This window comes from Anomaloglossus baeobatrachus, chromosome 5 (assembly GCF_048569485.1).
Source record: "Anomaloglossus baeobatrachus isolate aAnoBae1 chromosome 5, aAnoBae1.hap1, whole genome shotgun sequence".
NCBI lineage: Eukaryota > Metazoa > Chordata > Amphibia > Anura > Aromobatidae > Anomaloglossus > Anomaloglossus baeobatrachus.
In genome coordinates this window covers 381,488,957-381,516,788 of record NC_134357.1, presented here as the reverse complement: position 1 = coordinate 381,516,788, position 27,832 = coordinate 381,488,957, and the positions used below count along the sequence as shown (strand labels likewise).

At 39.5% G+C, this 27,832-nt stretch overlaps 1 protein-coding gene across 2 annotated transcripts in view; it reads right to left on the bottom strand.

The window, feature by feature from the left end:
• Positions 1–2,931: 2,931 nt before the first annotated feature.
• Positions 2,932–27,832, bottom strand: part of RIMS4 (regulating synaptic membrane exocytosis 4) — a 301,335-nt gene continuing 276,434 nt past the window's right edge. For both annotated transcript variants that reach the window (XM_075350034.1, XM_075350035.1), the window contains 2 exons: positions 13,185–13,324; positions 2,932–8,073 (listed from right to left, as the gene is read on the bottom strand). In XM_075350034.1, the coding sequence (XP_075206149.1) occupies positions 7,855–8,073; positions 13,185–13,324 (359 nt within the window). In that variant the 3' untranslated portion in view covers positions 2,932–7,854. The remainder of the gene's footprint in view (positions 8,074–13,184; positions 13,325–27,832) is intronic.

Below are 27,832 nucleotides of genomic sequence, written 5' to 3'. Positions count from 1 at the left end.
TTCTAGAGCTTTATTAAGAACTCAGACAAATTTTGGAATATGGAGACTTCACATGATAGCCAATTACATAAAGGCTTCCACTAGCGGGACCCGCCATCCGTTGGTCTTATTAAGCATGTATTCTCTGAGAAAGGATTGTCAAACCATCGAAAGCCTAATATCTGAGAGCTACTTTTTAGCTCGCTGCTCGATATTATTACCTTCTTCCATCTAGAGACTAAAAAGACTACTGGAGGCAGAGTGGAAATGGCATTACAGGAACAGCCTGCATTTTCATTTTATAACCATTATTTCATAAAAGTAAGAGCTACATCTAAAATATAATAGATTAATATGTCTAGCTCCGCATTCACATTCTACCGTATTTTAAAAGGACATCATTGTGCCCCTTTTAAAGAGAATCTATCACCCCCTTGAGGTTTTTGAGTTTTTAACATGGACATACAAGTTGCATATAGCTGAAATTAGCCATATCTGTCTGTCTCCTGGATGATGGCTTGTTCAGTAAAATGTATTTTTTATAGCTTTGATCTTACAGGTTATGGAGCGTGCACTGCCCTGAAAATAACCCTTCAATATACAAGATTTTTTCTCCCATTTCTCTTCTTTAGTGTCCCTGTGATATCAGGTGTGTGACAAGAAATCCAGCACCTGTGCTTTTAGGCCCTTCTGTGGGCACAATTTTGATGTGCGCAGGTCCCTAAAGTCCTAAATTCCAAATTAGCAACCACAGATGGGCGGACCAGAGCAGAGGAGAGACGGCAGACAGAGCGCGCAGGCACAGGATTTCTTTCTGCACACCTGACATAACAGCAACACTGAAAAGAAGGGGAGAAGAAATCTTATATAATGAAGACCAGAGACAGTATTATGTGATGTGCAGTGCACGCCCCATAGCCTGGAAGATAAAATCTAAAAAAAGATTAATTTTACTGAACACACAGCAGGCATACAGGTATTACTAACTTCAGATGTATGTACCTCTATGCCCAATTTAATAATTCAAAAACCTCAAAAGGCTAACAGATTCCCTGTAAACTGAAAACTTTAGTAGTAGTCATTAACATGTTCTACCATTTTAAATTTATCATATACATTGGGCTCCAAAAGTGCTATAAATAAGCAAAATTACTACATGTTGTGGAATGTTATAGTAATGAATACTGACCTTTTTTATATATATATATATATATATATATATATATATATATATATATATATATATATATATTATAGCTCTACTATATACTGATTTATTTAAAGACCTATTTATTTGCATGATATAAATACCTAGATGTAAACATAGAAAAATATCTTGATAATTAATGCATCAGTTATCGATCTGCAAGTTATAGAGAAGTTCAATTCTAACATACAATAAAATAGAGGTTTAAGTGCTGATACCTTTCATGCAAAAATATTGTATCTATCAGATAGCAATCATTAATTTTAAGCTTAAATATATTTTAAAAGCTGTAGAGCCGGCCTGAACAACCTGCATCACTTCTGTTGCTGGAAGACTACAAGTCTCAGCATAATCCGCTGGATGCCTGGACTTGTAGTTCCACAACAGCTGATCACAGCTTGCTGTAGCCTGCTATGGGAGCGTGAGTGGGATGTGTGGAGGAAAGTTTTTCTCTTCCTTTCCTTACATCACCCTTGCGCTTGCTTTATTCTAGAAAGTCATTAACTTGTGAATGTATTGGGTAATGGGTATTTTTTGTACTGGAAAAGTATCATTATTGCTGCTTACAAAAGTTCTAAGGAAAATACCTTGCAGAAATGTAAAGACTTCTTAATGGCATCGAGTGGACTTATAAGGCAAATCGTACCACAAGATTAGCTCTAAAGTAATAGGACATGCAATGATATTTGCAGGAAGGAGATTAAGAGGAAATGAAATTCTATCCAAAATTAGAAATTATTTTTAGTACAAATAAAGACTTGCCGATGCCCAGCTCCCGTCATTCTAAGTCTGAATTTCCACATATTTTTTACTTTGCACATTTTTTACTCTGCATTTTAAGGGGAAACTCACACAAGCATTTTTCATAACTTAAAGGGGTATTCCCATCTCTAATCCTATCCCAATATGTAGTAGGCATAATAATAATAATAATAATAATAATAATAATAATATCCCAATCCTATCTCAATAATATTAGCAAATACCTCCACTTATAAATGTAGTATAGTTCTCCTGATATAACCACGTCTCATACCTCATGTGCAGGGCATTGCAGCTTAGCTATCCATGGTTACGACCATGAGCAACTAACTAGCTGTCCCTATATGAGTGGTCATAATCATGGATACCTCAGGCTGCAATACCCTGCACATGAGGTAAGCAACATAAATAATCAGGAGAACTATACTACATTTCTAATTGGAGGTATTAGCTAATATTATTATTAATACACCTACATATTGGGATGGGATCTTGAAGATGGGACTAATCCTTTAATGTAATTATCATATGACAGCAATAGGGATCCTAGTGATGTGATATAGGTTGTCTGTGGGTGCTGCATGATCTCCTGCCATATAAAAGCCCAGCACAGATAGTAGTTAGTGGCACAAGATGACCTATGATCCTAAATAAAAAATTATGTCGTCAATGCACACTGAGCTATGACATACTGCAACTAATTACTGTTATTGCAGTGAGATGTCAAGTGGCATCATGTGAAATCATTGTTGTATCTGGTTTAAAGGGATTTTGTCGGCACAGAATACCTGTTCAACCCAAGTACCAACGCCCGGTGCACCCTTGGCCAAACATTTAAGTGCACCTTCCCATCTACTTGTTTTTCATATATCTCCACCCCATCTCTTGTTTAATTGACAGCTCTGGTTTTATAGAGCCAGAGGACAGTGAAGATAGATTGAAATCAAGTAGGTGGGAACGGGCACTTAAATTTTTGGCCATGAAAGCACCGAGCGCCTGTACTTGGTTTGAACAGTCGTTCTGTGCTGACAGAGGCCCTTAAAGTGTGGGTTTGCAAGTGGATTCATAAGTTTAAATTTACACCTTTGGTCCAATACTTTTATCATTATATTTAAAGCATAACAGTTTTAAATCAACAATAAAAATATGGGCAACTTAAAATTTGGGATAATCCACAGATGATATGGAGCCGATTCATTATTTGCAGGGGTTTTTTTTTGTCAATTACCTTCTTTATAATCACTCATCTTTATTTGATTCTAAAAAGTGAATGCAAATTGATGACTATTGTGGAAAATTTAAGGAAAAACCCCCAAAACCCCCACTTTTTTGTTTTTTTACCCCTTTTTGCAGCCTTTTAAAGCAAAGAGTCAATCTATTAAAATGTTGCATGTAGTTCTAATATTGGTGAGACATTTTCTGGCGTGCAAAAAAAAAAACCCCAATGGGAGTGGACTGGAGTAGATTTGTACAAGAATGTGGAGACTGTTTAAAAAGTTGCAAATAAAGAATTGGATGCAAACATCTGGATTACAAAAACCATGACCCACATTGGTGAAAACAGAAAAAAAAGAGGCAAAGAAGTAGAAACCATAAAGAAATACCCTTAAATCCTGGAAAAACTAGTCCATAAATAGGCACAGATGCAACAATGAATCGGCTCATTAACTATTTTATAAATTACTCTGAGACAATGATGCTACAAGATGAATCACTTATTTAAAAATGATAACCCCTTCAATAAACATTCTACAAGTATGAATAAGTCATAGAAGATCTACGCTACTCAGGGTTCCCCTCTGATATGTACACAAGTAAGCGTATTTGTTGTAATGAAGGGCAAGTATTGCACATATTTATTTAAATGGGCACCTTGTTTTATTACGTTTCATGTTTAGTTGATAGTATTAGCGTTTCGATAGACTTAAAGTATCAGGTAGTCAATAGGGCAGCTGCACTAAGAGTGAAAGTTGTCCAGTTGATATAGAAGAAATAACAATAAAAAAAGTCTAAAAAAATATAATATTCTAATGCTGGAATCAAACATCTTAGCCAGGCTATCCCTACATCTGCCGATTACGCTCTATTTTTGGGTGAGCACTTTTGTCATATTGTTGTGACAAAAAGAATTTTACTCCTATTTCTCTTATTTATTCTCTCATATGAGATCATTCAGCAATCGAAAACCAAATGTACACATTAATAAATAATTTTTTAGATTTGGCACATTTAAATCACAGCAAAAACATGAAAAATTGGAGTACCGATTAGATACCAGTCCAACTGTAAATTCAATAAGTAGGGCAATATTTTAGGGGTCATTTGTGAACTGTACTTAAAAAAATATCTTACACATTAGTGTGCCTTATCTTCCAGTGGCCACAAGATTTAATTCCCAAACTTTTAAATATGGCACAGGGTTTCCCCCGTAATACTGTTGTTCCCCAAAAATAAGACAGTGTCTTATATTATTTTTGATGACGTCTGACTGACTCACTGACACCCACCAAAGGGAAGTGGGCAGGGGGAGTGGGTTATTTTTCATTAACACAAGTTCCAATCATTTACTCCGGCAGAGGGGGTGGGTGGGATTATGGGCGGGGAGAGGAGTGAATATTCATTCTATTAACTAGCCGGGATGTGACTATAAACGTCCAGGAGTTTATAGCAATGTACACTAATAAAAGGTTGTATATAATAAAAAAAACCTGCCCAAGCCCTATTTCAGGATACTATTAGCATGACGATCCACAAATAGGGCTTATTTTTGAAGTAGGGCTTATATTTTAAGCATACTCTAAAAAGGATGAGAAATACTGCTAAGGCTTATTTTTGTGGTAGGTTTTATTTTCATGGGAAAACACAGTATTCCAATTTTGTTTTAATTTAAAACTGCAATTGTGTACAGGACAGAGGACGGATGTGACAAACAATAGTGTGGATACCTGGCTTGCAGTACAAAATGTTGTATGGAGACTACTATCAATCCTACATGAGGAACATCAATGGTCATGTTAAGAAGGGTTTCCTGCAGGCAAAATTAAGTTTATACAATGAAGGTATTTTAGCAGCTTGTAAATCATGTTTTTACCTTAAATTGCAATACACTATATTTTATTTTTGGATTTCACGATAGGACCACAGCTTCTCTATAGACTTTAGTGAGCTTTCTTTGTATAAGTGAGAATAGCATGGATGATGTCCTTAACACTGAAACTCGGTAAATTATAGAGACCTCGCTCCGCAGGTAATTGACTTGCCTTATTTGGTAGGTAATCAATATCACTCAACAAGGATACAACAGCCATTTTGTTCCTGCCACTAGGTATTGGTCTATTGTCAATCTGTTACTGTAGCTATTAATTGGAAACCTTGAAAACAAAAATCTTTCAGACTTTTAAAGGGATTATGCCGTTAGCTTATAAAGCATTTTTTCAAAACAACATTTTTGTATAATACATTAAAATATATTTGACATAAGACATTATCTTTATGAAACAACATAGCAATAATTCACTACATGCAAACACGTACATGGCTTTGAGGCATCAAGTCAATTAAAATAACTCCAGAGTTTAGTTCTTATTATTTTTGGTTGTCTATACATTTTAGGCCATGGTACAACTGTGTCTTGGAGAAATACACGGCAAGCACAGAGTTCTTCTATGGCCATGGTACAACTGTGTCTTAGAGAAATAGTACAACAAGGACAGTTCTTCTATGGCCATGGTACAGCTGTGTCTCGTGTATGATTTTAGCTAAAATTGTGTGGCCAACACTGCAACTTTACAGTAGTGAAGAATAAAGCTGAAGTCCTGGACTACTTTCAGTTTTGACCAAAATGTCTGATCTTAAACTGAAAATCACTGATGTGGGCAAAATATGTGATGCTTTGACTCTAATGATTAGAAACTAAAATTGACTCAAAGTCTTCTCTACCCATAACAGACTTGTTGACACCCAAATCTGAACATGTATATTGCTTCTACATATAAAGAAGTATAAGCTCTGTATTTATCAAATGCTAACCTCTGAATCTACATTTGTTTTAAAATTCTACTTACATTACAAAAATAACATTTCTGAATATGATATCTTTAAAATAACTAAAATGAGCAAATCAATCCCACCAATAATAGATCCTACAATCGACCGCCAACTCGGATACAAAGGGCAAACCGGTTCACCTACTATTTTCCTTCATTTTCAAGTGTGAACCTCAAGGCTAAACTTGACTCCCCTGATATATCCAAATGGCAGACAAGCTACAAGTAAATCTGCAGTTGAACCGCCAAGTCGGCTACAAAGGGCAAACCGATTCACCTACTATTTTCCTCCATTTTCAACAGTGAACCTCAAGGCTAAACTTGACTTCCCTGATGTATCCAAATGGCAGACAAGCTACAAGTTAATATGTAGAGATTGATTCACTCAAGGGCTATGGGTTGGCATTCACAGTTTCTCTTAAACTCATTATCGATGCATGTGTTATGCATAATTACATTAAAAAAATAGAAGATATTGACACTCACTGTACAGAAGTATTTGGAGTAAAGTGGAACAAAATGGCGAGTGCCTCCACTCTATGGACTGCAACATGCTAACCTAAATGGTTATTTATGCATATGATTGCAAAAAAGTGCTCAGTATGCATGACAAAAATAGTAAAACACACAATATGTAGTCAATAGAATGACATTCACCTGAAATATATGTACACTCATATAATAGCATTATCTTCTTCAAGAACATTGACCTTCATTATTTTGGTATCGGGACCAGCAGCAACACATATGCAAAATTACAGCATATTCTATACATTTGTAATTGCTTGTTAGGCTTGGAAGATTTTTTTATCACTTTTTTTTGCTTTATCAAATAATTTCATGCAAGACTCGATCCTTGTTTTATGTGCTAATTACCTCTTGGATGTGAGGCTTTAACAAAGGATGGTAAAGTAAGCTACCATGATTTTACATTAGTTTCTAAAAACTCTATATTTACTAATTTCCTGCTTTAAAATATATAGTTGTATAAGAGCTTCTCAGTTCTTGCTTTGCCATTAACATCGTTAAGAAGAAACTTGATTAACTTGTTCATTTTGTACTCTTTCGGTTTTATGAGCTACGGCAGAAGATGGTTTTTGAAAATACATTTTTTGTTTCATACCGCTAAAATCATGCTGAAAATGTACAAGAGTTTGAAAATGACAAACTATGTAATTAAACTATATGCTGGTATACAATGGCTTAAATTTATATTGGTTATTAGCACTTTAAGAAAAAAAGTGCTTCCCTGATCAAATTATATGTATATATATATACTACCTACATCTTTACCTATTCTAATTCAATTATATATATTTCATTCCCAATATGATTTATCAACTGCATTGGCCAAGTAGTAAAAGACACTTCCTGGTAGATTGGCACAGTTTTCAAATCACAAAGATATTTCTGTTACACAATAAATAAAATATGATCCCCAATGAAAAGTTGCAGTTCTTTCTTGACATTTTTATAGTCATTTCTTCTTCCAGGTAGCACACACTTTGTTCTAGGAATGTTTAAAAAGTTCTCGGTAGAAAGTTATGAAAATACCTTTCTCTAGAATAAAAGATACTGCAACTTTGCGACTTTTAAGAATTCTCACTTTCAGATTCGGGGGATATACAAGACATCAAACGTGAGATTAGAGGTAACTGTACGATTGTAGACCTCGGATACTCAACCAAGGTTACTTTCATACATGAAGGGAAACCACACTTTCTCCTCTCAGCAGGTTGTTTGGTTGCATTCAGCTTCCAAAAATTGGTCAAACATGCAAGATGTTTGTGGGCAGAGATCCAAACAAAGCCTTTGTAGTGGGTCATAAAAAAACAAGTCAAGAAGTCATTTTCTTTACTATTAAGATCTCTCACAACATGGTCCTACAGTGCTTTCCAGTGACAGTTGTGAAGCTTGACGAAGAAGAGGACCTGTTGATGGATCAACCATTGATGAGGTTGGGAATAACTTGTACCAGCCAATAACCATGCTTGATAAATCCAATTCTTCTAGTAGTATTCTGGCAACTCCCATAAAATGCTTTCTTTCCATTCTTCCATAATTTCCCCAAACCATCACCTTTAAGACAACACATATATCATCATTATACAACAGTGCCCATGCCACTGTGACGTTTCATGACCTGGAATAATATATACAGAGGTGCAATAGGACTTGACATGCAATAAGGAATACAGAAACATGATGATTGAGCAATCGGAGAAGTCTACCCCCAGACACTTCTGCTGGTAGCTTATGTATAAAAAGTATGAATGGATAGGGTGCTGTATTCAACATGCCTGATCTTTTTTTTACTTTGAAGCCATCGAGGTTGGGGGACCCCCCATGCACATTAGATGTTCAGAATTTTCTGTCAAAATCTAATGGATATGGTTACCTAAAGTCACAGTTACTTTTGAATACCAAATCTTTGCACCAATTTCTGTATGTGTTAGATTAGCTTGTGATTTGGGTTCTAATCCACTCTGTATAACATATTTGTGTCTATTTTACAATATTACTATTTACTGTTGAGTCTTTTCCATTAGCTGATTTTAGGGGACCTTAAGGCTGTGTGCACACAGTGCATTTTTATTGTGGTTTTTGATGCATTTTTGAGACCTGATTTGTCACAAAACTGCAAGCAATTCCTGATACTAACAAAATCAATGAGAATCCTGAAGTGTAGTGCACGCGTTGAATATTTTCTTCTTGTCGATTTGGTGCAGAAAATAATCAATGCTTGCAGCGTTTTTGCAGCTTTTTTCATCCATTTGAAAAATTCTTGCACAAACTTGCGTTTTTGCACTGCATTTTTTCGGCCGAGAGGTGCAGAAATGATGCAGAAATGTCTGCAACCAAATACTCAACGTGTGCACATACCCTAAGGGTATGTGCGCACGTTGCTTTTTACCTGCTTTTTACCTGCTTATTTGCTGCTTTTTCTTCTGCGCTGTTTAATGCCAAAATGGATGTGTTCTTCTATTCAAGCAAAGTCTATGGGAATTTGGGTTTCTTGTTCACACTATGTTGTTCAAAATGCTGCCTTTTTGTGGCAGAACTTTGGTCAAAAACTCAGCTTTGCAGTGCAAAACCCAAATGGCAAAAACAATTGACATGTTGCTTCTTTGAAAAGCTGAGTTTTTGACCAAAGTTCTGCCACAAAAAGGCAGCATTTTGAACAACATAGTGTGAACAAGAAACCCAAATTCCCCTAGACTTTGCTTGAATAGAAGAACACATCCATTTTGGCATTAAACAGCGCAGAAGAAAAAGCAGCAAAAAAGCAGGTAAAAAGCAGGTAAAAAGCAACGTGCGCACATACCCTAAGAATGCTAAAAAATAGAATTTTCCTGTATCTTCTCCTGAGTACAGATCTATTAAACCTGTAAAAAGCTGCGTATAGATCGTCTGCTGTGCCAACAGTCACAATGATGTTAAATCAACTCTTAAAAGAGCTGGAATAGGATGTGAGTGACTAATTGCTTTCTTGGGGATGTAGTTTCACATTAAATTATACAGTACTTGAAGAGAAAGGACATGGCTTTTAGTCAGCTTTGCTGTTAAGTGCACAGATACCGAGACGTATCTTGCACAGCATTGTCACTAAGCCAAAGTATTAAGTATGCATTCTGCAAAGATAAGTTCCTTTTATCATATAAGCAAAGTGTTAACCTTTCTATGGATCCTTATTGCCTCTATATGACTTTCAGGTCTATTTTATGAGATGCATGAGCCTGTTTTATTTTTTTACAATTAGTAGTAAACCTATAATTTACACCTGTTCTGCAAAACTTGTAGTTGGGAGTCGTTTTATACTTCAATTTAGTGTAGGGACTCTAAATTGGGGACTAGTGATAGGCAGACTCAGACTGTAGAAGTCCAAATCCGCGTGGCTTCAAAAGTACCGGAATACCGGGCCCAGAATTTTCAGGAAATTCCAGGTAAGGATTTGGCAACTTGATAATAAAAAAGAAAAAAAAAGGAAATATAAAGAAATTAAGAACAAAGCAGGCACATTATACCTACTGAGTCTCCAGTGCAGCTGTAACTGCTTACGTGGCCTCTCATTCTACTTCCGTGGCTGCTGATTAGCTTCACACATATTCAGGACTGCTTCCCCCACCAACCAGTAGTCCTGGTGTTTGTGATTGGTTGCAGTCAGCCTATGTGACAGTGTGTCTGATGCTTTCACTCACAGACTCTATCTGCAAGTCTATATCGTGGTGTAAAAAAAAAAAAGTTGGTGTAGGGTCCACCCATATTATGATACCCAATACAGATAAATCATTTGGATACAGACTGCAGCTCCTAGCTGTGCTCTTATCTTGGCTGTGTATCAAAATAATTAAATTAATCATTTTAAAAAATGGCGTGTGGTCCACCCCAGTTTTGATACCCAGCCATGGTAAATCCCTCCAGCGGTCATGGCTGGAGGTTCCCACAGTCATCTGACCTTAGGTGACCTCATTGAACTAAGTGACCTCTGGTAAGGTTGTCTGAGATCACAGATTGAGGACCGTGAAAACCTTCAACTGTGACCGCAAATAACCTGAGTGACGCCATCGCTGATCACATGACTCATTCTCTGCCTGAAGTCATGTTCTATGGCCAAGCGCGAATCGTGGTGGGACCTCATGTGGATTACATCAGACCTGGAAGTTTTGGGGGTTAATAAAGTGGTGAGAGAGGGTGGTTTTTTGTATTTTATTTCAAAGAAAGGATTTTTTTGGTGTTTATATTTTTTTCTTTTCACTTACAGATTAGTAATGGGTGGGTCTCATAGACACCTCCCATTACTAATCTAGTGTTTAATGGTAGCAGTGAGCTGTTATCAATCCCTTGTTACCTCAATTGGCACTGCACCATGGCAATCGTGATGACCAGGGTAAGGTTCCAAGATTGTTGCATCTAACAGATGCAACAATCCTGGGTGCCTGCAGAGTGCTAATTTTAGGCCGGGGGGCCCAATAAACATGGGCATCCCCAGCTTGAGAATACCAGCTTTATCATGGCTGGGTGTCAAATTTGGGGGGACTGCACACAGTTTTAAAAAATTATTTGTTTAGATAATAAAAAAAAGCCGCATGCGGCTCCTCTTATTTTCATACACACCTGGGGGCTGCAGCCTGTAGCTGTATAGTTTATCATAAAATGTTGGGACTCTACACCAATTTTTTAAATTTATTTTTACAGCAATAGAGATGGGCACACAGCGCCTCTGATTGGTTGCAGTCAGACACACTGTCACACGGTGGTCTGACTCCAACCAATCAGAGACTGCCGGTGGGCAGGGGGCAGCAGTGAATATGTATGAAGGCTAATGAGCAGTCCCGGAAGTAGCATTAGAGCTGTGCAGAGACTCGGTAAGTATAACGCATCTGCTCCAATCCTCCTATCCCTTCTATTACCATTTAAAAGTGGCAGATTCTGGTCCCCATAGACTTATATGGGGACTGGCGTCTGGCCAGGTATCAAAGATTTATTCTGGGCCCAAACTGTGTTTTGTTTTTTTTTACCCGGTTGGCCTCACCAATCACTGGTATCTTCAAGTCTGCCTATCACTAATGGGGACCTTTTATATTGTATTGTGAGCTTGCACATTTTGGCCAAAATAAGGACCAAAACCTGATGGATTTTTTATATAAGTTTTCATCTTGTTTTTGCAAAAAGTCCCCCCCCCCAAAAAAATATATTTTTCCATTTTTATGCATGATGTAGTCAGGATCTTTAGTGCTGGTTGGGAAAACTGGAGTATATGTCTTGTGGGTGTGAACTTATATAGTGCTGGGCAGCCCGCCTGATCTAATAGTATAGGCATCATCAATAAGCTGTAAGCCAGACAATGTGCATTACACGTACTTGTGTGACCCTATGTAAATCTCATGTTTGTGCATGTCTAACTCTAGCAACTACCTCCTTTAGGAATGTATAGGATGTAAGTGGTTATTCCATTAGTATTTTGCACCTGTGCTGCCCCAACGTTTATCATGGGGGCCTTCTGCATCCTGCTAGTGCATTGGTAATCTGGCATTGTGTTGATAATGGCTATTTATTTTTTCTGTGATGTTTTTCTAGATAATACACTTAAAAAAATGGATGTGGCTTTGACATTTCTAAAGCCATGGTTTTACCCCACATACAAGTTTAAGATGTATAGTTAAAATGGTTAATAAATATCTAATATGTATATGTGAAGTCCTTGATCAATCTACCTTGTTAATAAAATGGTCATTTATTCAGAGATTAAATACTAGTAGTACATAGTCATACTAGTTAGTGAATGTAGTTCATGGAGCCAGGAGCTTTGTCACCTCAAGGCCATATACCCTTTCAATAACCATCCAATGTACTATGTTTTTAGAGTTGCTAAAGTGAGTAGGACTCTTCAAATAACTACATTTTCTTAACTATTTATTTTTAAAGTTGGAAGGTTTTTTTCCATTTCAAAAAGTAATGTTTATTAGCAGTGGGGTCTGCTCCACTAATCCTGAGAATATAGGCGGTGCAGGGCCAGAGTACAGTTGGGTGACCAAGAGTTCTACTGTATGGGGTTCCTAGGAGCAGTAGGTGCCTCAGAAGTTGGTCAATCACCAATCATAAAATTATGGCATAATCTAGTGAGATGCCATCACTTTATGATATGGGAAAACCTCTCTATAATCTTCTGAAATTTCTCATTGATGGTTGCAAGCATTACATCACAAATTTAATTATGGAAACTTCCTAAAGGTCAAGTAATTTTAACAAGTATAATTGTATTGAAGCTTCTATGCTATGGCGTCTAAGCTCAGGGTCTTTTATTGGTGTCATCTTCTAACGTGGCTACTGTGATTTTAGGTAGATAACCTCTTTACTTGAAATGGCATATTGATTGTGATAAATACAGCGTGGTGCACAGATTATGCCAACTTTAGCTAATCAAAAGCCACGCCGGAGATCCTGGAAGGTAAGAAATTCACGAGTCTTCCATCCAGCGGCCAGAGACTACTGGCCTGGCCAATAATCAATTAGTGCCACTAATTGATCTGACCAACTTTACTCTTCTCAGAATATTGCTCATTTTATTATCTACTATCATATTTATTTGTATTATTATGTCGTCCTAATTTTCTTTCTATCTTGTTTATAACAGTAAGTGATAACAATATAAATATCCTGAAAGAAAGGGTTTCTCATCTGTTTCTTACCTGTAATACTTTCCCTTGTGGGCTCTCTGAAAATACAAGAACCTGATTATATAATGGGTCTAATGATTTCCGGGCAACTTTCGTTTTCTTCTTAGCAACACAGAGTCCGTTCTCTAGTAGATAAACCTTTATGTAAGCAGCTGGAACATATAAAAACAAGCAATATTAAAGCCATCTACCAAACAATGCAATAAACAGATTGCACACTGAGCAACATATGGACTATGCACACTGCAAACTACTGAAGCTAACATTATCAGGCACACCAATCTCATATTCGGAAAATTGTCTATTTTACTTCTAGTAAGTCAAGTTTTTAATATATTTGGCCATAACAGTATTTTCAATAGCTATGTAAAAGTGTATCTGTCTATGTAATTTGTTTGAATAAATCAGTAGTTCATGTGAATGTATGAAGCTTTGTTATATATCTTATTAGACATCTTTCGCATAGCTTCCAACCGTCCTTTATTCAGCAGGACTGTCCTAATTTGAGGGCTTGGGGCTTTACATGCAGCAACATTGCTAGCGATGTCACTCGTGAAAGCACCCGCTCCCGTCGTTTGTGAGTCACGGGCAAATCGCTGCCCATGGCGCACAATATCACTGGGAGCCGTCACACATACTTATCTTCCTAGCGACGTCGCTGTGATGCCGCACGAACCGCCCCCTTAGAAAAGAGGCTGTTCACTGGCCGGTGAACAGCCTATTTTCTAAGGGGGCGGTTCGGGCGGCGTCACAGCGACGTCACACGGCAGGCGTCCAATATAAGCAGAGGGGCGGAGAGCAGCTGCAGAATGTCACACCCACCTCGTTGCCAGCAGGATCCAAATATGGTGTTGTTCATCATTCCTGGGGTGTCACACGTAGCGATGTGTGCTGCCTCAGGAACGACGAACAACCTGGGTCCTGCACGAGCAACGACATTTGGGAAATGGACGACGTTTCATCAATCAACGATTTGGTGAGTATTTTACATTGTTAGCGGTCGCTCGGAGGTGTGACACGCAACGACGTCGCTAACGAGGCCAGATGTGAGTCACGAATTCTGTGACCCCAACGACATCTCACTAGCGTGTAAAGGGACCTTTAGTCCCGCTGTCCAGGCAGTCTTGGCTTTGTCCAAACTTCCTCTCACTCTCTTTTGCTGGCTCCATAACTACTCCTCCTTGGGGGCATCTCCCTGCATGTACAGTCATGGCCAAAAGTTTTGAGAATGACACCAAAATTATATTTTCACATGATCTGTTGCCCTCTGTTTTATAACTGTGTTTGTCTGATGTTTACATCACATACAGAAATATAATTGCAATCATATTATGAGTACCAAAAGGTTATATTGACAGTTAGAATGATTTAATGCAGCAAGTCAATATTTGCAGTGTTGACCCTTCTTCTTCAGGACCTCTGCAATTCTCCCTGGCATGCTCTCAATCAACTTCTGGACCAAATCCTGACTGATAGCTGTCCATTCTTGCATAAGCAATGCTTGCATTTTGCCAGAATTTGTTGGTTTTTGTTTGTCCACCCGTCTCTTGATGATTGCCCACAAGTTCTCAATGCGATTAAGATCTGGGGAGTTTCCAGGCTATGGACCCAAAATCTCTATGTTTTGTTCCATGAACCATTTAGTGATCACCTTTGCTTTATGGCAAGGAGCTCCATCATGCTGGAAAAGGCATTGTTGGGTGCCAAACTGCTCTTGGACAGTTGGGAGAAGTTGCTGTTGGAGGACATTCTGGTACCATTCTTTATTCATGGCTGTGTTTTTAGGCAAGACTGTGAGTGAGCCGATTCCCTTGGCTGAGAAGCAACCCCACACATGAATCGTTTCAGGATGCTTAACAATTGGCATGAGACAAGACTGGTGGTAGCGCTCACCTCTTCTTCTCCTAATAAGCTGTTTTCCAGATGTCCCAAACAATCGAAAAGGGGATTCATCTGAGAAAATGACTTTACCCCAGTCCTCAGCAGTCCACTCCCTGTACCTTTTGCAGAATATCAGTCGGTCCCTGATGTTTTTTTTTTCTGGAGAGAAGTGGCTTCTTTGCTGCCCTCCTTGAAACTAGGCCTTGCTCAAGCAGTCTCTGCCTCACAGTGCGTGCAGAAGCACTCACACCAGCCTGCTGCCATTGCTGAGCTAGCTCGGCACTGCTGGTAGTTCAATCCCGCAGCTGAAACAGTTTTAAGATACGGTCCTGGCGTTTGCTGGTCCTTCTTGGGCGCCCTGGAGCCTTTTTGGCAAAAATGGAAGCTCTCTCCTTGAAGTTCTTCATGATGCGATAGATTGTTGACTGAGGTGCAATCTTTGTAGCTGCGATACTCTTCCCTGTTAGGCCATTTTTGTGCAGAGCAATGATGGCTGCACGTGTTTCTTTAGAGATAACCATGGTTAACCGAAGAGAAACAATGATACCAAGCACCAGCCTCTTTTAAAGTGTCCAGTGGTGTCATTCTTACTTAATCATGACTGATTGATCGCCAGCCCTGTCCTCATCAACACCCACACCTGTGTTAATGGAACAATCACTAAAACAATGTTAGCTGCTCCTTTTAAGGCAGGAATGCAATGATGTTGAAATGTGCTTTGGGGGTTAAAGTTCATTTTCTTAGCCAATATTGACTTTGCAAGTAATTGCTGTTAAGCTGATCACTCTTTATGACATTCTGGAGTATATGCAAATTGCCATTAGAAAAACTTAAGCAGTAGACTTTGTAAAAATTAATATTTGTAGCATTCTCAAAACTTTTGGCCATGACTGTACATCATTTTTTAAAAAGTTATTATCTCTGGTCTTTCCAAGACTCAAAGCTACAAACTCCATGTTGGCAGGCAGCAGCTCTAGCAATGAACCACATCCTACATTGGGGGAGAATATAGAAAATTTGAGTTGTATTGTAGACAGTAAATCAGAAGCAGGTTATACAGGTACATATAGATACATCTGTACATGGCATGGTATCTCTTTGTCCCTGTATTCTAGAAGTGAAGAAATAATAAGATTGTTTTGTTCCTATAAAATTAGTAAAAAATAATTTAAAAAAAATTGCAAAAACGTCAATTTCTTTCAATTTGCAAAAATATGATTTCTCCTCGTTTTGTGAGTGTCCACGGAACTTGAACCCAGACCTATTTTCTGTACCTGAAGCTGCATTGTAGACTATAACTCTACAAGCAGATTATAGTGTCAAATAGAGATACATTGTATATTGCAGTATTTCTATGTATAAAATGACTGTATTTCTTCCTATGAAATTACTATAAAATACAAATTACATAAAATCACAAATCAACAAATAACATGGACATATTGATGCCCTTTAATTCTAACAACCAGCACAACATGGCAATTAGATTATTTATTGTGATCTGTAAATGATGTAAAAACATGGCATGATTGATTATTTTTCTCTAGAAAACCCATAAAAAAGTAATAAAAATGGAACGCTCAGGGCCGTGTTCACATGTAGTGTAAATGGAACTTGAAGACTGAACACACAATATCACCATCAGGAGAAGATCAGACTACACATTCAAGCACCGAAGGCAGAACACTGTAAACCACTTCCAAAGGAGGACTAGACTACATGGTCAAGTACCGAATGCAGAATACTAAGTAAGAACAGGAGAAAGAGATGGACATCTTCCCCAGGGTAACTTCCGAGAGAGACATCCACCACATCCCACTTTGTCGTACAGTACCAAGAGACTATTTACGGCAGTGGACTGAAGGCATAAGGGTGTGGTGCATGGATATCCTAGGCTGGTTACCAGGAAATGTTGAACAGAACAAAATGTAAAAAGGAGAACATGCTCTTAATCATGACTAATGACACTGAGTCACCTCCTTTGCGTGTTGCATTCTTGTCTCAAGTTTACACATGATCTTTTGCAAAGTTATTGCAATTGTATTAAATTTTGTATTTTAATTTGCAATGTCAAAAAAAGAAACCTTGGAGGATATATGTTTGGGTGAACGCTTCTGTCGGTCATTTTATTATGTAATGGATGACAATGCATAGAATTAAAGGGGTTGTTCAGATTTCACATGAAGACCTGCAGTCGCTCTGTGTAACTGCAGATTTGTGAATCCTCATAGCATTCTCTCAGGATTCTCCAGTACCAATTTGCATACTTCCAGCCACAATTCAAACAGAAATATTCAAGAAAATATCGGGCTAGACTGCGCACATCTAGTAGTATCACATTCTTGCTGTCACAAGACTATCCACTCCCAGCACCAAAGAATCCTGACAGCGTGCGCTCTAAAGATTCACAAGTCTGCATTCATACAGATTGACTGCAGTATTTCGTGTTAAATTCGGATAATCCCTTTCATGGAAAATCCCCTTTTATGTTGCAGAATGTAATATATATGGCTACAAGAGAGCAAGCACAGAGGGGTGGGAGACCAAATGACAAAGAAACCTGCTCCATGAGAGGTAATATGGCTGACAGCTACTTCTTCTCCCTAAAATGGGGCAGTCCAATGTGAAGAATTGGTTGAGTTAGGCTAGTTTCACAGACAGATTGCCGGATCCGGCACACTTCAGTACAGTGTAATATAGTACAATGGCATCGCGGCAACCTCCGGTCACATGCTGTCATGTGACCGGAGCTTGTGACCGAAGCTTGCCGCGATGCCATTGTACAGTATTAACACTGTACTGGAGTGTGCCGGATCCGGCGAAATGCCGAATGTGTGAAACTAGCCTTAGCAGCCGTATTACTTGGAAATGAGCTTAGTCAGGTCGTTTGCCTCTTTTTCCTAACACATTTTTGGTATATAAGGCTGATTGTGTGCAATATCTGTTTCTAAAACAAAGAAAGAAATTACTGATCTTACTAGATGTGAATATTTCATTTGCTTAATTGTACGTCCTTATGACAGACACCTTTTTTTCAGCAGTTTTCTTCCTATCTTAATTTTTTTTCAAAGAAATCCTTGACCCATAATGTATGACTTGCCTGTCTCAGCAGAGACAGGTCTATTTATTTATTGATTGATTTTCTATTAAAGGCACATTCCCCCGAGATATTGAAAGGCAGAAATTTAATTAGATTTTGTTAGTTCACAGGTGGTTAATCAATGTCAAGTTAATCTTTATTGACTTGTGTTTTTAGAGCGTCTATGTCTCGATGTCACTGCTCAGTCATTTCTTTTTCAAAACCGTGTTGTCACCCGCAGCAATCAGGTTGAAATTTTTCATTTTCTGAAGTAGGATACAAAGTAAAAGCATCAATCTGACTGCTACCCCACTAAGTGTTTAGGACACTTTGAAGATCAACTTTGAAGAACACATTGGTGCTGTAAACATTTTTATTATTTTATTATATTTATTATTATTTATTATATTTTATTATTATTATTTATTTATATTTTATTATTTTAAATTGGTTCCATGCAATTTCTGATTTTGCCTATAGTGGCGCTGTAAGTAAATTTAAATAGCTTATGTGGTCCCCAGAGTTTAGAGTCAGAAAAGCCTTTTGATAATAGAGGATTTTCCACAGCAGGCAACCTCTTTAATTACTTAGAAAAAAAAATAATAACAAATGGGCAAATTACATCTGTTCAGCCGTAAAATGGTTTTTATTTTCTGGCTGCTCCGATTATTAGATATTGAATATTTCCTCTAAAATAATAGCCCTAGTTTGCAGACCTCAGAAGTTATTTGAAAGAGCTTTCTGGAAACATCTGCGCCTCTTGTTCTATTTCCAATAATAACACAAAGCCTCGAGCTCGGTAATCTTTAGTGCTACAATTATTTGGCAAACAAAGTAATCTTGATGAATAATGTATTTTTCCATTTAACTTTCATTTCGCAGACCTAAGAATCCTTGATAATATATAAAAAAAGCTAAATGTCTTCCTGCATGTCCTCTAAAGGATAAGATATTCTTTTATGCCGAGCTCTGATTCCACTGTGATTAGCCGGGATTTTAAAGTAAACTCAAGATGTTGAAAGTGTGGGCTTTGTACTTTATACAGTTATGTGTTTCTAATAATATTCATTATAAAAAAGAGAGAATGTAAAAATGCAGTAGCCCGAGCCCTCTTCAGAGGCAAAAATAGCCGGAGATTGATGAACCGGCATCGAAAGGCAACGGAGCTAAAGGCAATGCTGCAGAAGTACACTCGTGAAATCTCCACATATGCACAGTGTCATCTCACAAAAGCTAAGCAAAACAAGCAAAAACACAATCAATCGTCCGTGAAAATATAATGATATTTATTGAAACAAGGGTACACAATGTGAAAACAAAAATGAAAATGGAAGTAGTGAATAATGACCGTCACAATAGCTGCAAGTAGCCCAAACAAAAAATGCTAAAGGTACAATATGAAGTAGGGATACAAGGAATTACACCCGATTATGGCCACATTTTTTGCATGTATAATTTAATTTTTTAATCAATATACTGGGTGCAAAAACCCAAATACCCAATATACTAGCTACTCAATAAATGCCATCACCCTTGTGGAGTAAGGATTAAACTGACCGCTATAAGGAACAAAATTATAAAGCAGTTCCAAAAATCTTATAGAGAACCGTCACATATATTGCATATGCCCATAATTCCCATAGAGATCCATCACGCACATTCCACATGCCCGTAAAGGAGTAAAATAAATATATATTTACATAGGACCAATAATACTCAAAGGGAGCATGTGGTAGAATGATAGGTATAGTATGTGACATATACCATAGAACACACTGGGGAAACCAGATCCCAATGTATCCAAGGGACTGGATTCCCGAGTGTGTCAATATGGGAAAGGACAAGAATGTCAATCGGTTCACACTAGGGTAGAGTAAAAAAAATACCTGTTAATGGCAGAGACTGCAGAACGGGTGGCAGCGATATGGTGACCAGCTCGACGCGCGTTTTGGCGCAATGCCTTCATCAAGACAAAAGCTGCCTATGATGTAGTAATCATTGTTTTTGTCACAGTAGCAATGGCATTAAAAGGAGACAGTATCTTGTGCTGTATGTCCTCAATCAAACACACATTTCAATCCTAAACCTATGTGATCTGGTGTATGCTAGATTCCCCATTCAGTATATACCATATGTCAATCTACTTTGCCAATCCAACAAACTCATACTTGTCAACTGGTGCACAATGGGTGGAATTTATGCAAACCTACTCAAAAGAGAACATTTTAGTGGTGTTACTGGGAAGTATGGGTATACTCCTAATTTCAGGCTTAATTCCTGCGCCAAAATTAATGTCTATGATGGCGACAGGGGGAGGAAGGCCAGGCAGGCATACAGGGGCGGGACTAGATAGCAAGACATGACCCCCACATTCCCTTGCTGTTGAACCTGTCAATCAAATAGCAGTGCATTGCTGGAAATTTACTTGTACATATTTCTGAAATAAAACATCCAATCTCAGAACAAAAGCTATGCTTACATTCACCATCCTAGCGCCAGTATAGCACAGGCTTTACTTTATATATGAAAATCCTGCTGGTTGGTTCAGTTTAAAGAGGACTTACCACTGCCTTGAAAATGACAAAAATGTAAAAGGAAAGCAAAATATTCTTTCAATACACAGTACTGTGAAAGTTGCATGCAGTTGTAGAAAATTTTTTTGCAAATTAAGAATGTTTTGAAAATTAGAAGTGAACAAACAGAAAAGAAAACTAAATCAAATCAATATTTGTTGCGACCTCCCGCTATTTTCAGAACAGCATCAAGTCTTCTAGGCACACTTGCACAAAGCCAAGGATTTTGTAGGTGTGTGAGTAATTAATTATACTAAACAAGTGGTAATGATCATCACTTTCTTAAGTAGGTTGAAACACAGTCAATAACTCAAACAGAAATAGCTATATAGGAGTCTTTAAATTGGTTGACGAGCTGCCAAGCTATGCTATAAAGGTGAGGTTGTGGAAGACAGTATTATGTCAAAGGTCATACATCATGGCAATACCAAGCACAGCAACAAGACAAGTTAGTTATGCTGCATCTGCACAGTGCATCCCACGCAAAGATTTCAAGGCAGAATGGGTTTCAAGATGTGCTGTCCAAGCTCTTTTGAAGCAGCACCAAGAAATGAGAAACATTGAGAACCATAGATGCAGTGGTCAGCAAAGTAAACTTAGTGCAACAAATAAAAGACACATCATGCTTACTTCTCTTTGAAACATCAAGGTGTCAATTAGTGCTATTAGCTCAGAACTGGCAGCAACCTGTGGCAGAATTGTGGCCAAAAAGCCATCCTTTCAACATGGAGCAAGGCCTAGAGACTCAACCACACACACACAAAAATAAGAACGGAGATACAGAAAAATGGCCGCATGTGCATTGGTCTGACGAGTCAAAATTTGAAATATTTTGCTGCAGTTCAAGAAGAGCTGGAGAGTGGTAAATGACTGTAAGAAAAAGGAAATCATGGTGGACGCTTTTTGCAAGCTTGGGGTTGCATTTCAGCAAATGGATTTAGGGACTTGGTCAGACTTAATGGTGTCCTCAATGCTGAGAAATACAGGCAGATGCTTATCCATCATACAGTACTGTGACGACATGGACTCTCATGGGTTAAAGTTTCTTAAAATCCAGCCAGACAGCATGATAGATTGTCTATAGATGGGGGAGAAGTCCCTCATTGTTTTTACAAGACTCTTGTTGACTCAATGTAATTGTGTTGGCCACTGAAAGCTAGACGTATTGTTCTCCAGACATTTCCAGTAACCATTGTATTGTAGTTGTGTATTGATAATGTAATTACCTTAGTAGCCATTGTCTAGTCGGTGACTCCCAGTTTACATGTACACCTTCAGTCTTTCTACCCATATCATTTAAATGAACATTGTCTATGCAGCTTGAGATTCATCCAATGGGAGAGGCGATCTTGTCCAACCAATCGATGAGGACGCAGTGTATCCAAGTGGAAAGTTGTGGCTATAAAAAGGACTTCTTTAAGCCACCAGGGGTTGTTGATGGATGCTGATGGATCCAGTCTAAGCTCTTTGGAGCTGACTAGAGGATCAGGATATCTTATGGCTTCAATCTAGGGACTCCGGACCCGGTTGGAGACCATATCCACAGCCTAGGGATTTCGACTCCGGCTGCCAGGATTTTATCATCAACCCAGGACTACCTAAGGAGGACACTCAGGTTGGGACAGTTCAGTCATCTGTTACAGACTTTGCAGACCTCAGACAGCTTGGAACCTGTGAGGCAAGGACATTCTAAATCCCTGGTGAGCCAGCGGAAGGGTAAGACTCTGTTGCCTGTTACATTTGTGTGTTTTGCTGGTTATGTGTTATGTGCCGTTAATTGTTTGGGGATCCAATAAAGTCTAATTATTGTGGTTCCCTCACCCTGTATTGTCTGAGTAGTGTTACGCCCACGGTTAGGGAGGCCGGCATTCAGTTGGGATGAGCCCTGAGCCACGCTGTCTTTCTAAAGGCGGCGGGTTTTAGTGGACGAGAGCGCCCACTGAGCCCCGTGTCTCCACAATTGGTGGCAGTGGTGGGATACTACTCAGCCTGGTTTACCCAGGGGAGCTGCAGTGGATCGGTGTTTTTGGACACCGTCCAGGGCTCAACAACCAGGGAGGCACATAAGCATACCCAGCAGGCCATAGGGGAGGCATTCAGGTTTCGGACGCTGCCATGTACAACCCCACCAGCTCAGCCATGGGACAAGGACAAGAGAGGAGTTACGACCGCTGCAGTAAATGGATGCTGCAGGATCTGTGCCGGAGGCGAGAGATTGTGTGCTGGAGCGCTGAGACTCGGTCGGACTTGATCCGGAAATTACTCCGTTGGGATGCCCAGAATGATGCAGAGGACGATGAGGATCCCGCCGATATTGACCCAGAGGATGTAGACTATGTGCCACATCATGGATCTAGTGACAATTAGGAATCAACTTTGTCCAAAATGGCCCAAGCCACAGCGTTGTTGGATGCATTGGGGCCTAGATCCTCAAGAGAAGAGAGGGCTTATGTTCTGGAATATGTTTATGGGATTCCAGCTGCAGTACTGCTAACACCAGCCGGTCGAGAAGGATGGTCCCGCTACCCAGCAGAAGCTGCGCCAAAACAAAGGACTACAAACAGGGCCTGTGACTTGCCCAATCTATGGCGCTGTTATACATGTGGGCGCAATGGACATATAGATAAAGATTGTCTCCAAAACCGAGGCCGCATGCTTGGAGCCTGTCTGCCACTCCAACCAGTCAACATATGCCGAGATGAACCAACGAGACCTGAGGAATGCTACTCCCAAGAAACACCAATAGTTGAGGAAGTGGTTTATCCAGTCCACACCCTATGGCAGGCCGGACACCGTACACCAGCCAACCTCCATCCCCACATCCAGACGGTCAAGGTCGGTGATATCAGGCTCAGGGACTTCGACACATTGGATCTTCCATCACTCTGGTAAGCCCATTTATTGTTTCTCCAGAAGACCCTGTACCAGATTCCCAATTATCCATCTCCCTGGCTGAGGGCCAGCGCTCAGACGTCCCTCTGGCATGTGTGCAGTTGGACCTAAAAACCGACCAGGGAGAGGTCGAGGCGGAGCTTGTGGATAGCCTCCCCACACCTGGTATTTTGGGGACCATCCAGGAAGTGATCGATGTGGGGATTGTGAACAGCCTCCCCATTTTTGACATTGTGGAGACTGACCAGAGCAAGGCTGATGTGGAGCTTATGGACACCGACCCCACACCTGTTGTTTCAGGGACTAGCCAGGAGGAAGTTGAAGTGGGGTTCATAGATGGCCCCACCAAGCCTGTTGTTTCGGATACCACTCAAAGGGAAGTGAAAGTGGGGCTTGTGAATTACCTGCTCACACCAGTCATTTTGGAGAATGACCTAGGACAAGGACTAGCCAGTCAGTTTGAAGAAGCCATCACCCACCTCCAAGCCAAGCAGGACCCTGATGTGGATCTTTCTAACATCTTTTCCAGGGATGGTTTGCATTCCCGGTCTCCATCATCGACTTCTAGTATCATAGTATCATAGTTTTTAAGGTTGAAGGGAGACTCTAAGTCCATCTAGTTCAACCCGTAGCCTAACATGTTGATACAGAGGAAGGCAAAAAAACCCCAATGTGGCAAACAAGTTCCAATGGGGAAAAAATTTCCTTCCTGACTCCACATCCGGCAATCAGATTAGTTCCCTGGATCAATACCCTGTCATAAAATCTAATATACATAACTGGTAATATTAAATTTTTCAAGAAAGGCATCCAGGCTCTGCTTAAATGTTAGTAGTGAATCACTCATTACAACATCATGCGGCAGAGAGTTCCATAGTCTCACTGCTCGTACAGTAAAGAATCCTCGTCTGTGATTATGATTAAACCTTCTTTCCTCAAGACGTAGCGGATGCCCCCGTGTTCCAGTCGCAGGCCTAGGTGTAAATAGATCTTTGGAAAGGTCTCTGTACTGTCCCCTCATATATTTATACATTGTGATTAGATCTCCCCTAAGCCTTCGTTTTTCCAGACTAAATAACCCCAAGTTTAATAATCTGTCTTGGTATTGCAGCCCACCCATTCCTCTAATAATCTTGGTGGCTCTTCTCTGCACCCTCTCCAGTTCAGCTATGTCCTTCTTATATATCGGTGACCAGAATTGTACACAGTATTCTAAGTGCGGTCGCACTAGTGACTTGTACAGAGGTAGAACTATATTTTTTTCATGAACACTTATACCTCTTTTAATACATCCCATTATTTTATTAGCCCTGGCAGCAGCTGCCTGACACTGTCCACTAAAGTGAAGTTTACCATCCACCCATACACCCAAGTCTTTTTCTGTGCCTGTTTTACCCAGTGTTCTACAATTAAGTACATAATCATAAATGTTATTTCCTCTACCCAAGTGCATGACCTTACATTTATCTACATTAAACTTCAATTGCCACTTCTCAGCCCAATCCTCCAATTTACATAAATCTCCCTGTAATATAAAATTATCCTCCCCTGTATTGATTACCCTGCAGAGTTTAGTATCATCTGCAAATATTGAAATTCTACTCCGCATGCTGAGCCAAGAACCGTGAGTAAGCCTTACCACACTGTGGCTATTGACTGGGGGGGATTGATAGTGGGAGATTTGTGCAGGCCCAACTCATGGACCCCACCTTAGTGCTTGTCCACCATATGGCTTCTCAACTTGGGGGAGGTAATCAGGGGGAGGTGTATAGATGCGAGCCTTTGTTGCTGACCTCACCATTAAAAAGGACAATGCCGTCAAGAGGAGAAGGATGATCGGAAGCCTATCATGTCTGGCTAATATTAAAAAGGGGGAGGAATGTGACGACATGGACTCTCATGGGTTAAAGTTTCTTAAAATCCAGCCAGACAGCATGATAGATTGTCTATAGATGGGGGAGAAGTCCCTCATTGTTCTTACAAGACTCTTGTTGACTCAATGTAATTGTGTTGGCCACTGAAAGCTAGACGTATTGTTCTCCAGACATTTCCAGTAACCATTGTATTGTAGTTGTGTATTGATAATGTAATTACCTTAGTAGCCATTGTCTAGTCGGTGACTCCCAGTTTACATGTACACCTTCAGTCTTTCTACCCATATCATTTAAATGAACATTGTCTATGCAGCTTGAGATTCATCCAATGTGAGAGGCGATCTTGTCCAACCAATCGATGAGGACGCAGTGTATCCAAGTGGAAGGTTGTGGCTATAAAAAGGACTTCTTTAAGCCACCAGGTGTTGTTGATGGATGCTGATGGATCCAGTCTAAGCTCTTTGGAGCTGACTAGAGGATCAGGATATCTTATGGCTTCAATCTAGGGACTCCGGACCCGGTTGGAGACCATATCCACAGCCTAGGGATTTCGACTCCGGCTGCCAGGATTTTATCATCAACCCAGGACTACCTAAGGAGGACACTCAGGTTGGGACAGTTCAGTCATCTGTTACAGACTTTGCAGACCTCAGACAGCTTGGAACCTGTGAGGCATGGACATTCTAAATCCCTGGTGAGCCAGCGGAAGGGTGAGACTCTGTTGCCTGTTACATTTGTGTGTTTTGCTGATTATGTGTTATGTGCCGTTAATTGTTTGGGGATCCAATAAAGTCTAATTATTGTGGTTCCCTCATCCTGTGTTGTCTGAGTAGTGTTACGCCCACGGTTAAGGAGGCCGGCGTTCAGTTGGGATGAGCCCTGAGCCACGCTGTCTTTCTAAAGGCGGCGGGTTTTAGTGGACGAGAGCACCCACTGAGCCCCGTGTCTCCACAAGTACTACAAGGAAGTCATCTAACTGGCTTCAAATTCTGTAGCATGACAATTACCTCCAATACGGTGTACAATCAATGTCACTAAGAACTATCTTCTTTGTAAAGAAGAACATTGAGTCATGGAAATCATGAAATGGCCCCCACAGAGCCCTGATCTTAACATCATCAAATCTTTCTGAGATTACAGGAAGAGACTGAAGGATATGTGCTAGGCAACATCCATCTATGATCAGCTCTCCAAAATGGACTGCCTGTATAATAAATTCCTTATATTCATTTTGGAGTGCCTTTTGGAGTGCAAAGTTCTTGTTTTATTTATTGATGGTGGGTTTGAACCCTTCTTGAGCACCCATTTTTCAAGTGTGCCATAAACCTCATTCTATCAGTTCTCCAAGATGTTTGGAACATCTCCGCAGCCAAGTTCCTTCAAAAACCATGTGCAAGTGTACCAAGAAAAATTGATGTTGTTTTGAAGGCAAAGGGTGGTCACTCCAAATATTAATTTAATTTAGACTTCTCTTCCATTCAACACTTCTATTTGTTAAAGCATTCTTGCTTTGCAGCATTTTTCACATCTGTACACCACACTTTTGCACAGTACTGTTTATAATTAAGAAAACTAAAACATTCCAATAAAATGTAGTGATTATATTTCTGCAACTTTAAAAAAAAAACAAAAAACAAAAAAAAACCCCTCTGAAGTGGATCTCTCCGCTATCTCACTATTTGACAGTTATGTTAACTTCCTGCTTCTCAGGTGGAAGACAATGGGAATATACAGCATGTAAATACAAGGGTGGACCAGTTGTATACATACTATATGTAGTTAGGGGAGATGAGATGTTAGATGAATTTCTGTGTGTTATGGAGCAGTGGTGGCAACCTACCATATGTAGTGACACTCAGATTAACCCCTTAGAAGCAGCTGATTCCTTCGTTTTGAGCATTATGCACAGGGACAACTTAGTGCATGACTGAGAAATATGATATTTAGTTTGAAGTACAGTTTAGGGTCCTGGTTGGAGGAGAGGAACATTTTTGCTTTATTTCCCTTCCACTAATTTACTTTTGGTGAATTTATCAGACAAATAGGTCATTAATTCTATGATGATAGTTGGGTGATCGAGTGAGTAAATCAGTAAAACAGGCCCAAAACTGCCGGATCTGAATACAAGACTCTACTTCACCATTCTGAGTCTTCAGACATTTTTCCCCCTAAGGCTATGTGTCCACGGTAGAATGTACCTGCAGACTTTTCTGCCTGAAAATCCGCGACTTTCGCGGCAAATCCGCACCCGCGGATTTGCCGCGGATTTTTTTTTTTCCCATTCTATACCCAAATCCGCACCAAAATCCGCAACAAACAATTGACATGCTGCAGATTTTTCCGCATCAAAATCCGCGGCAA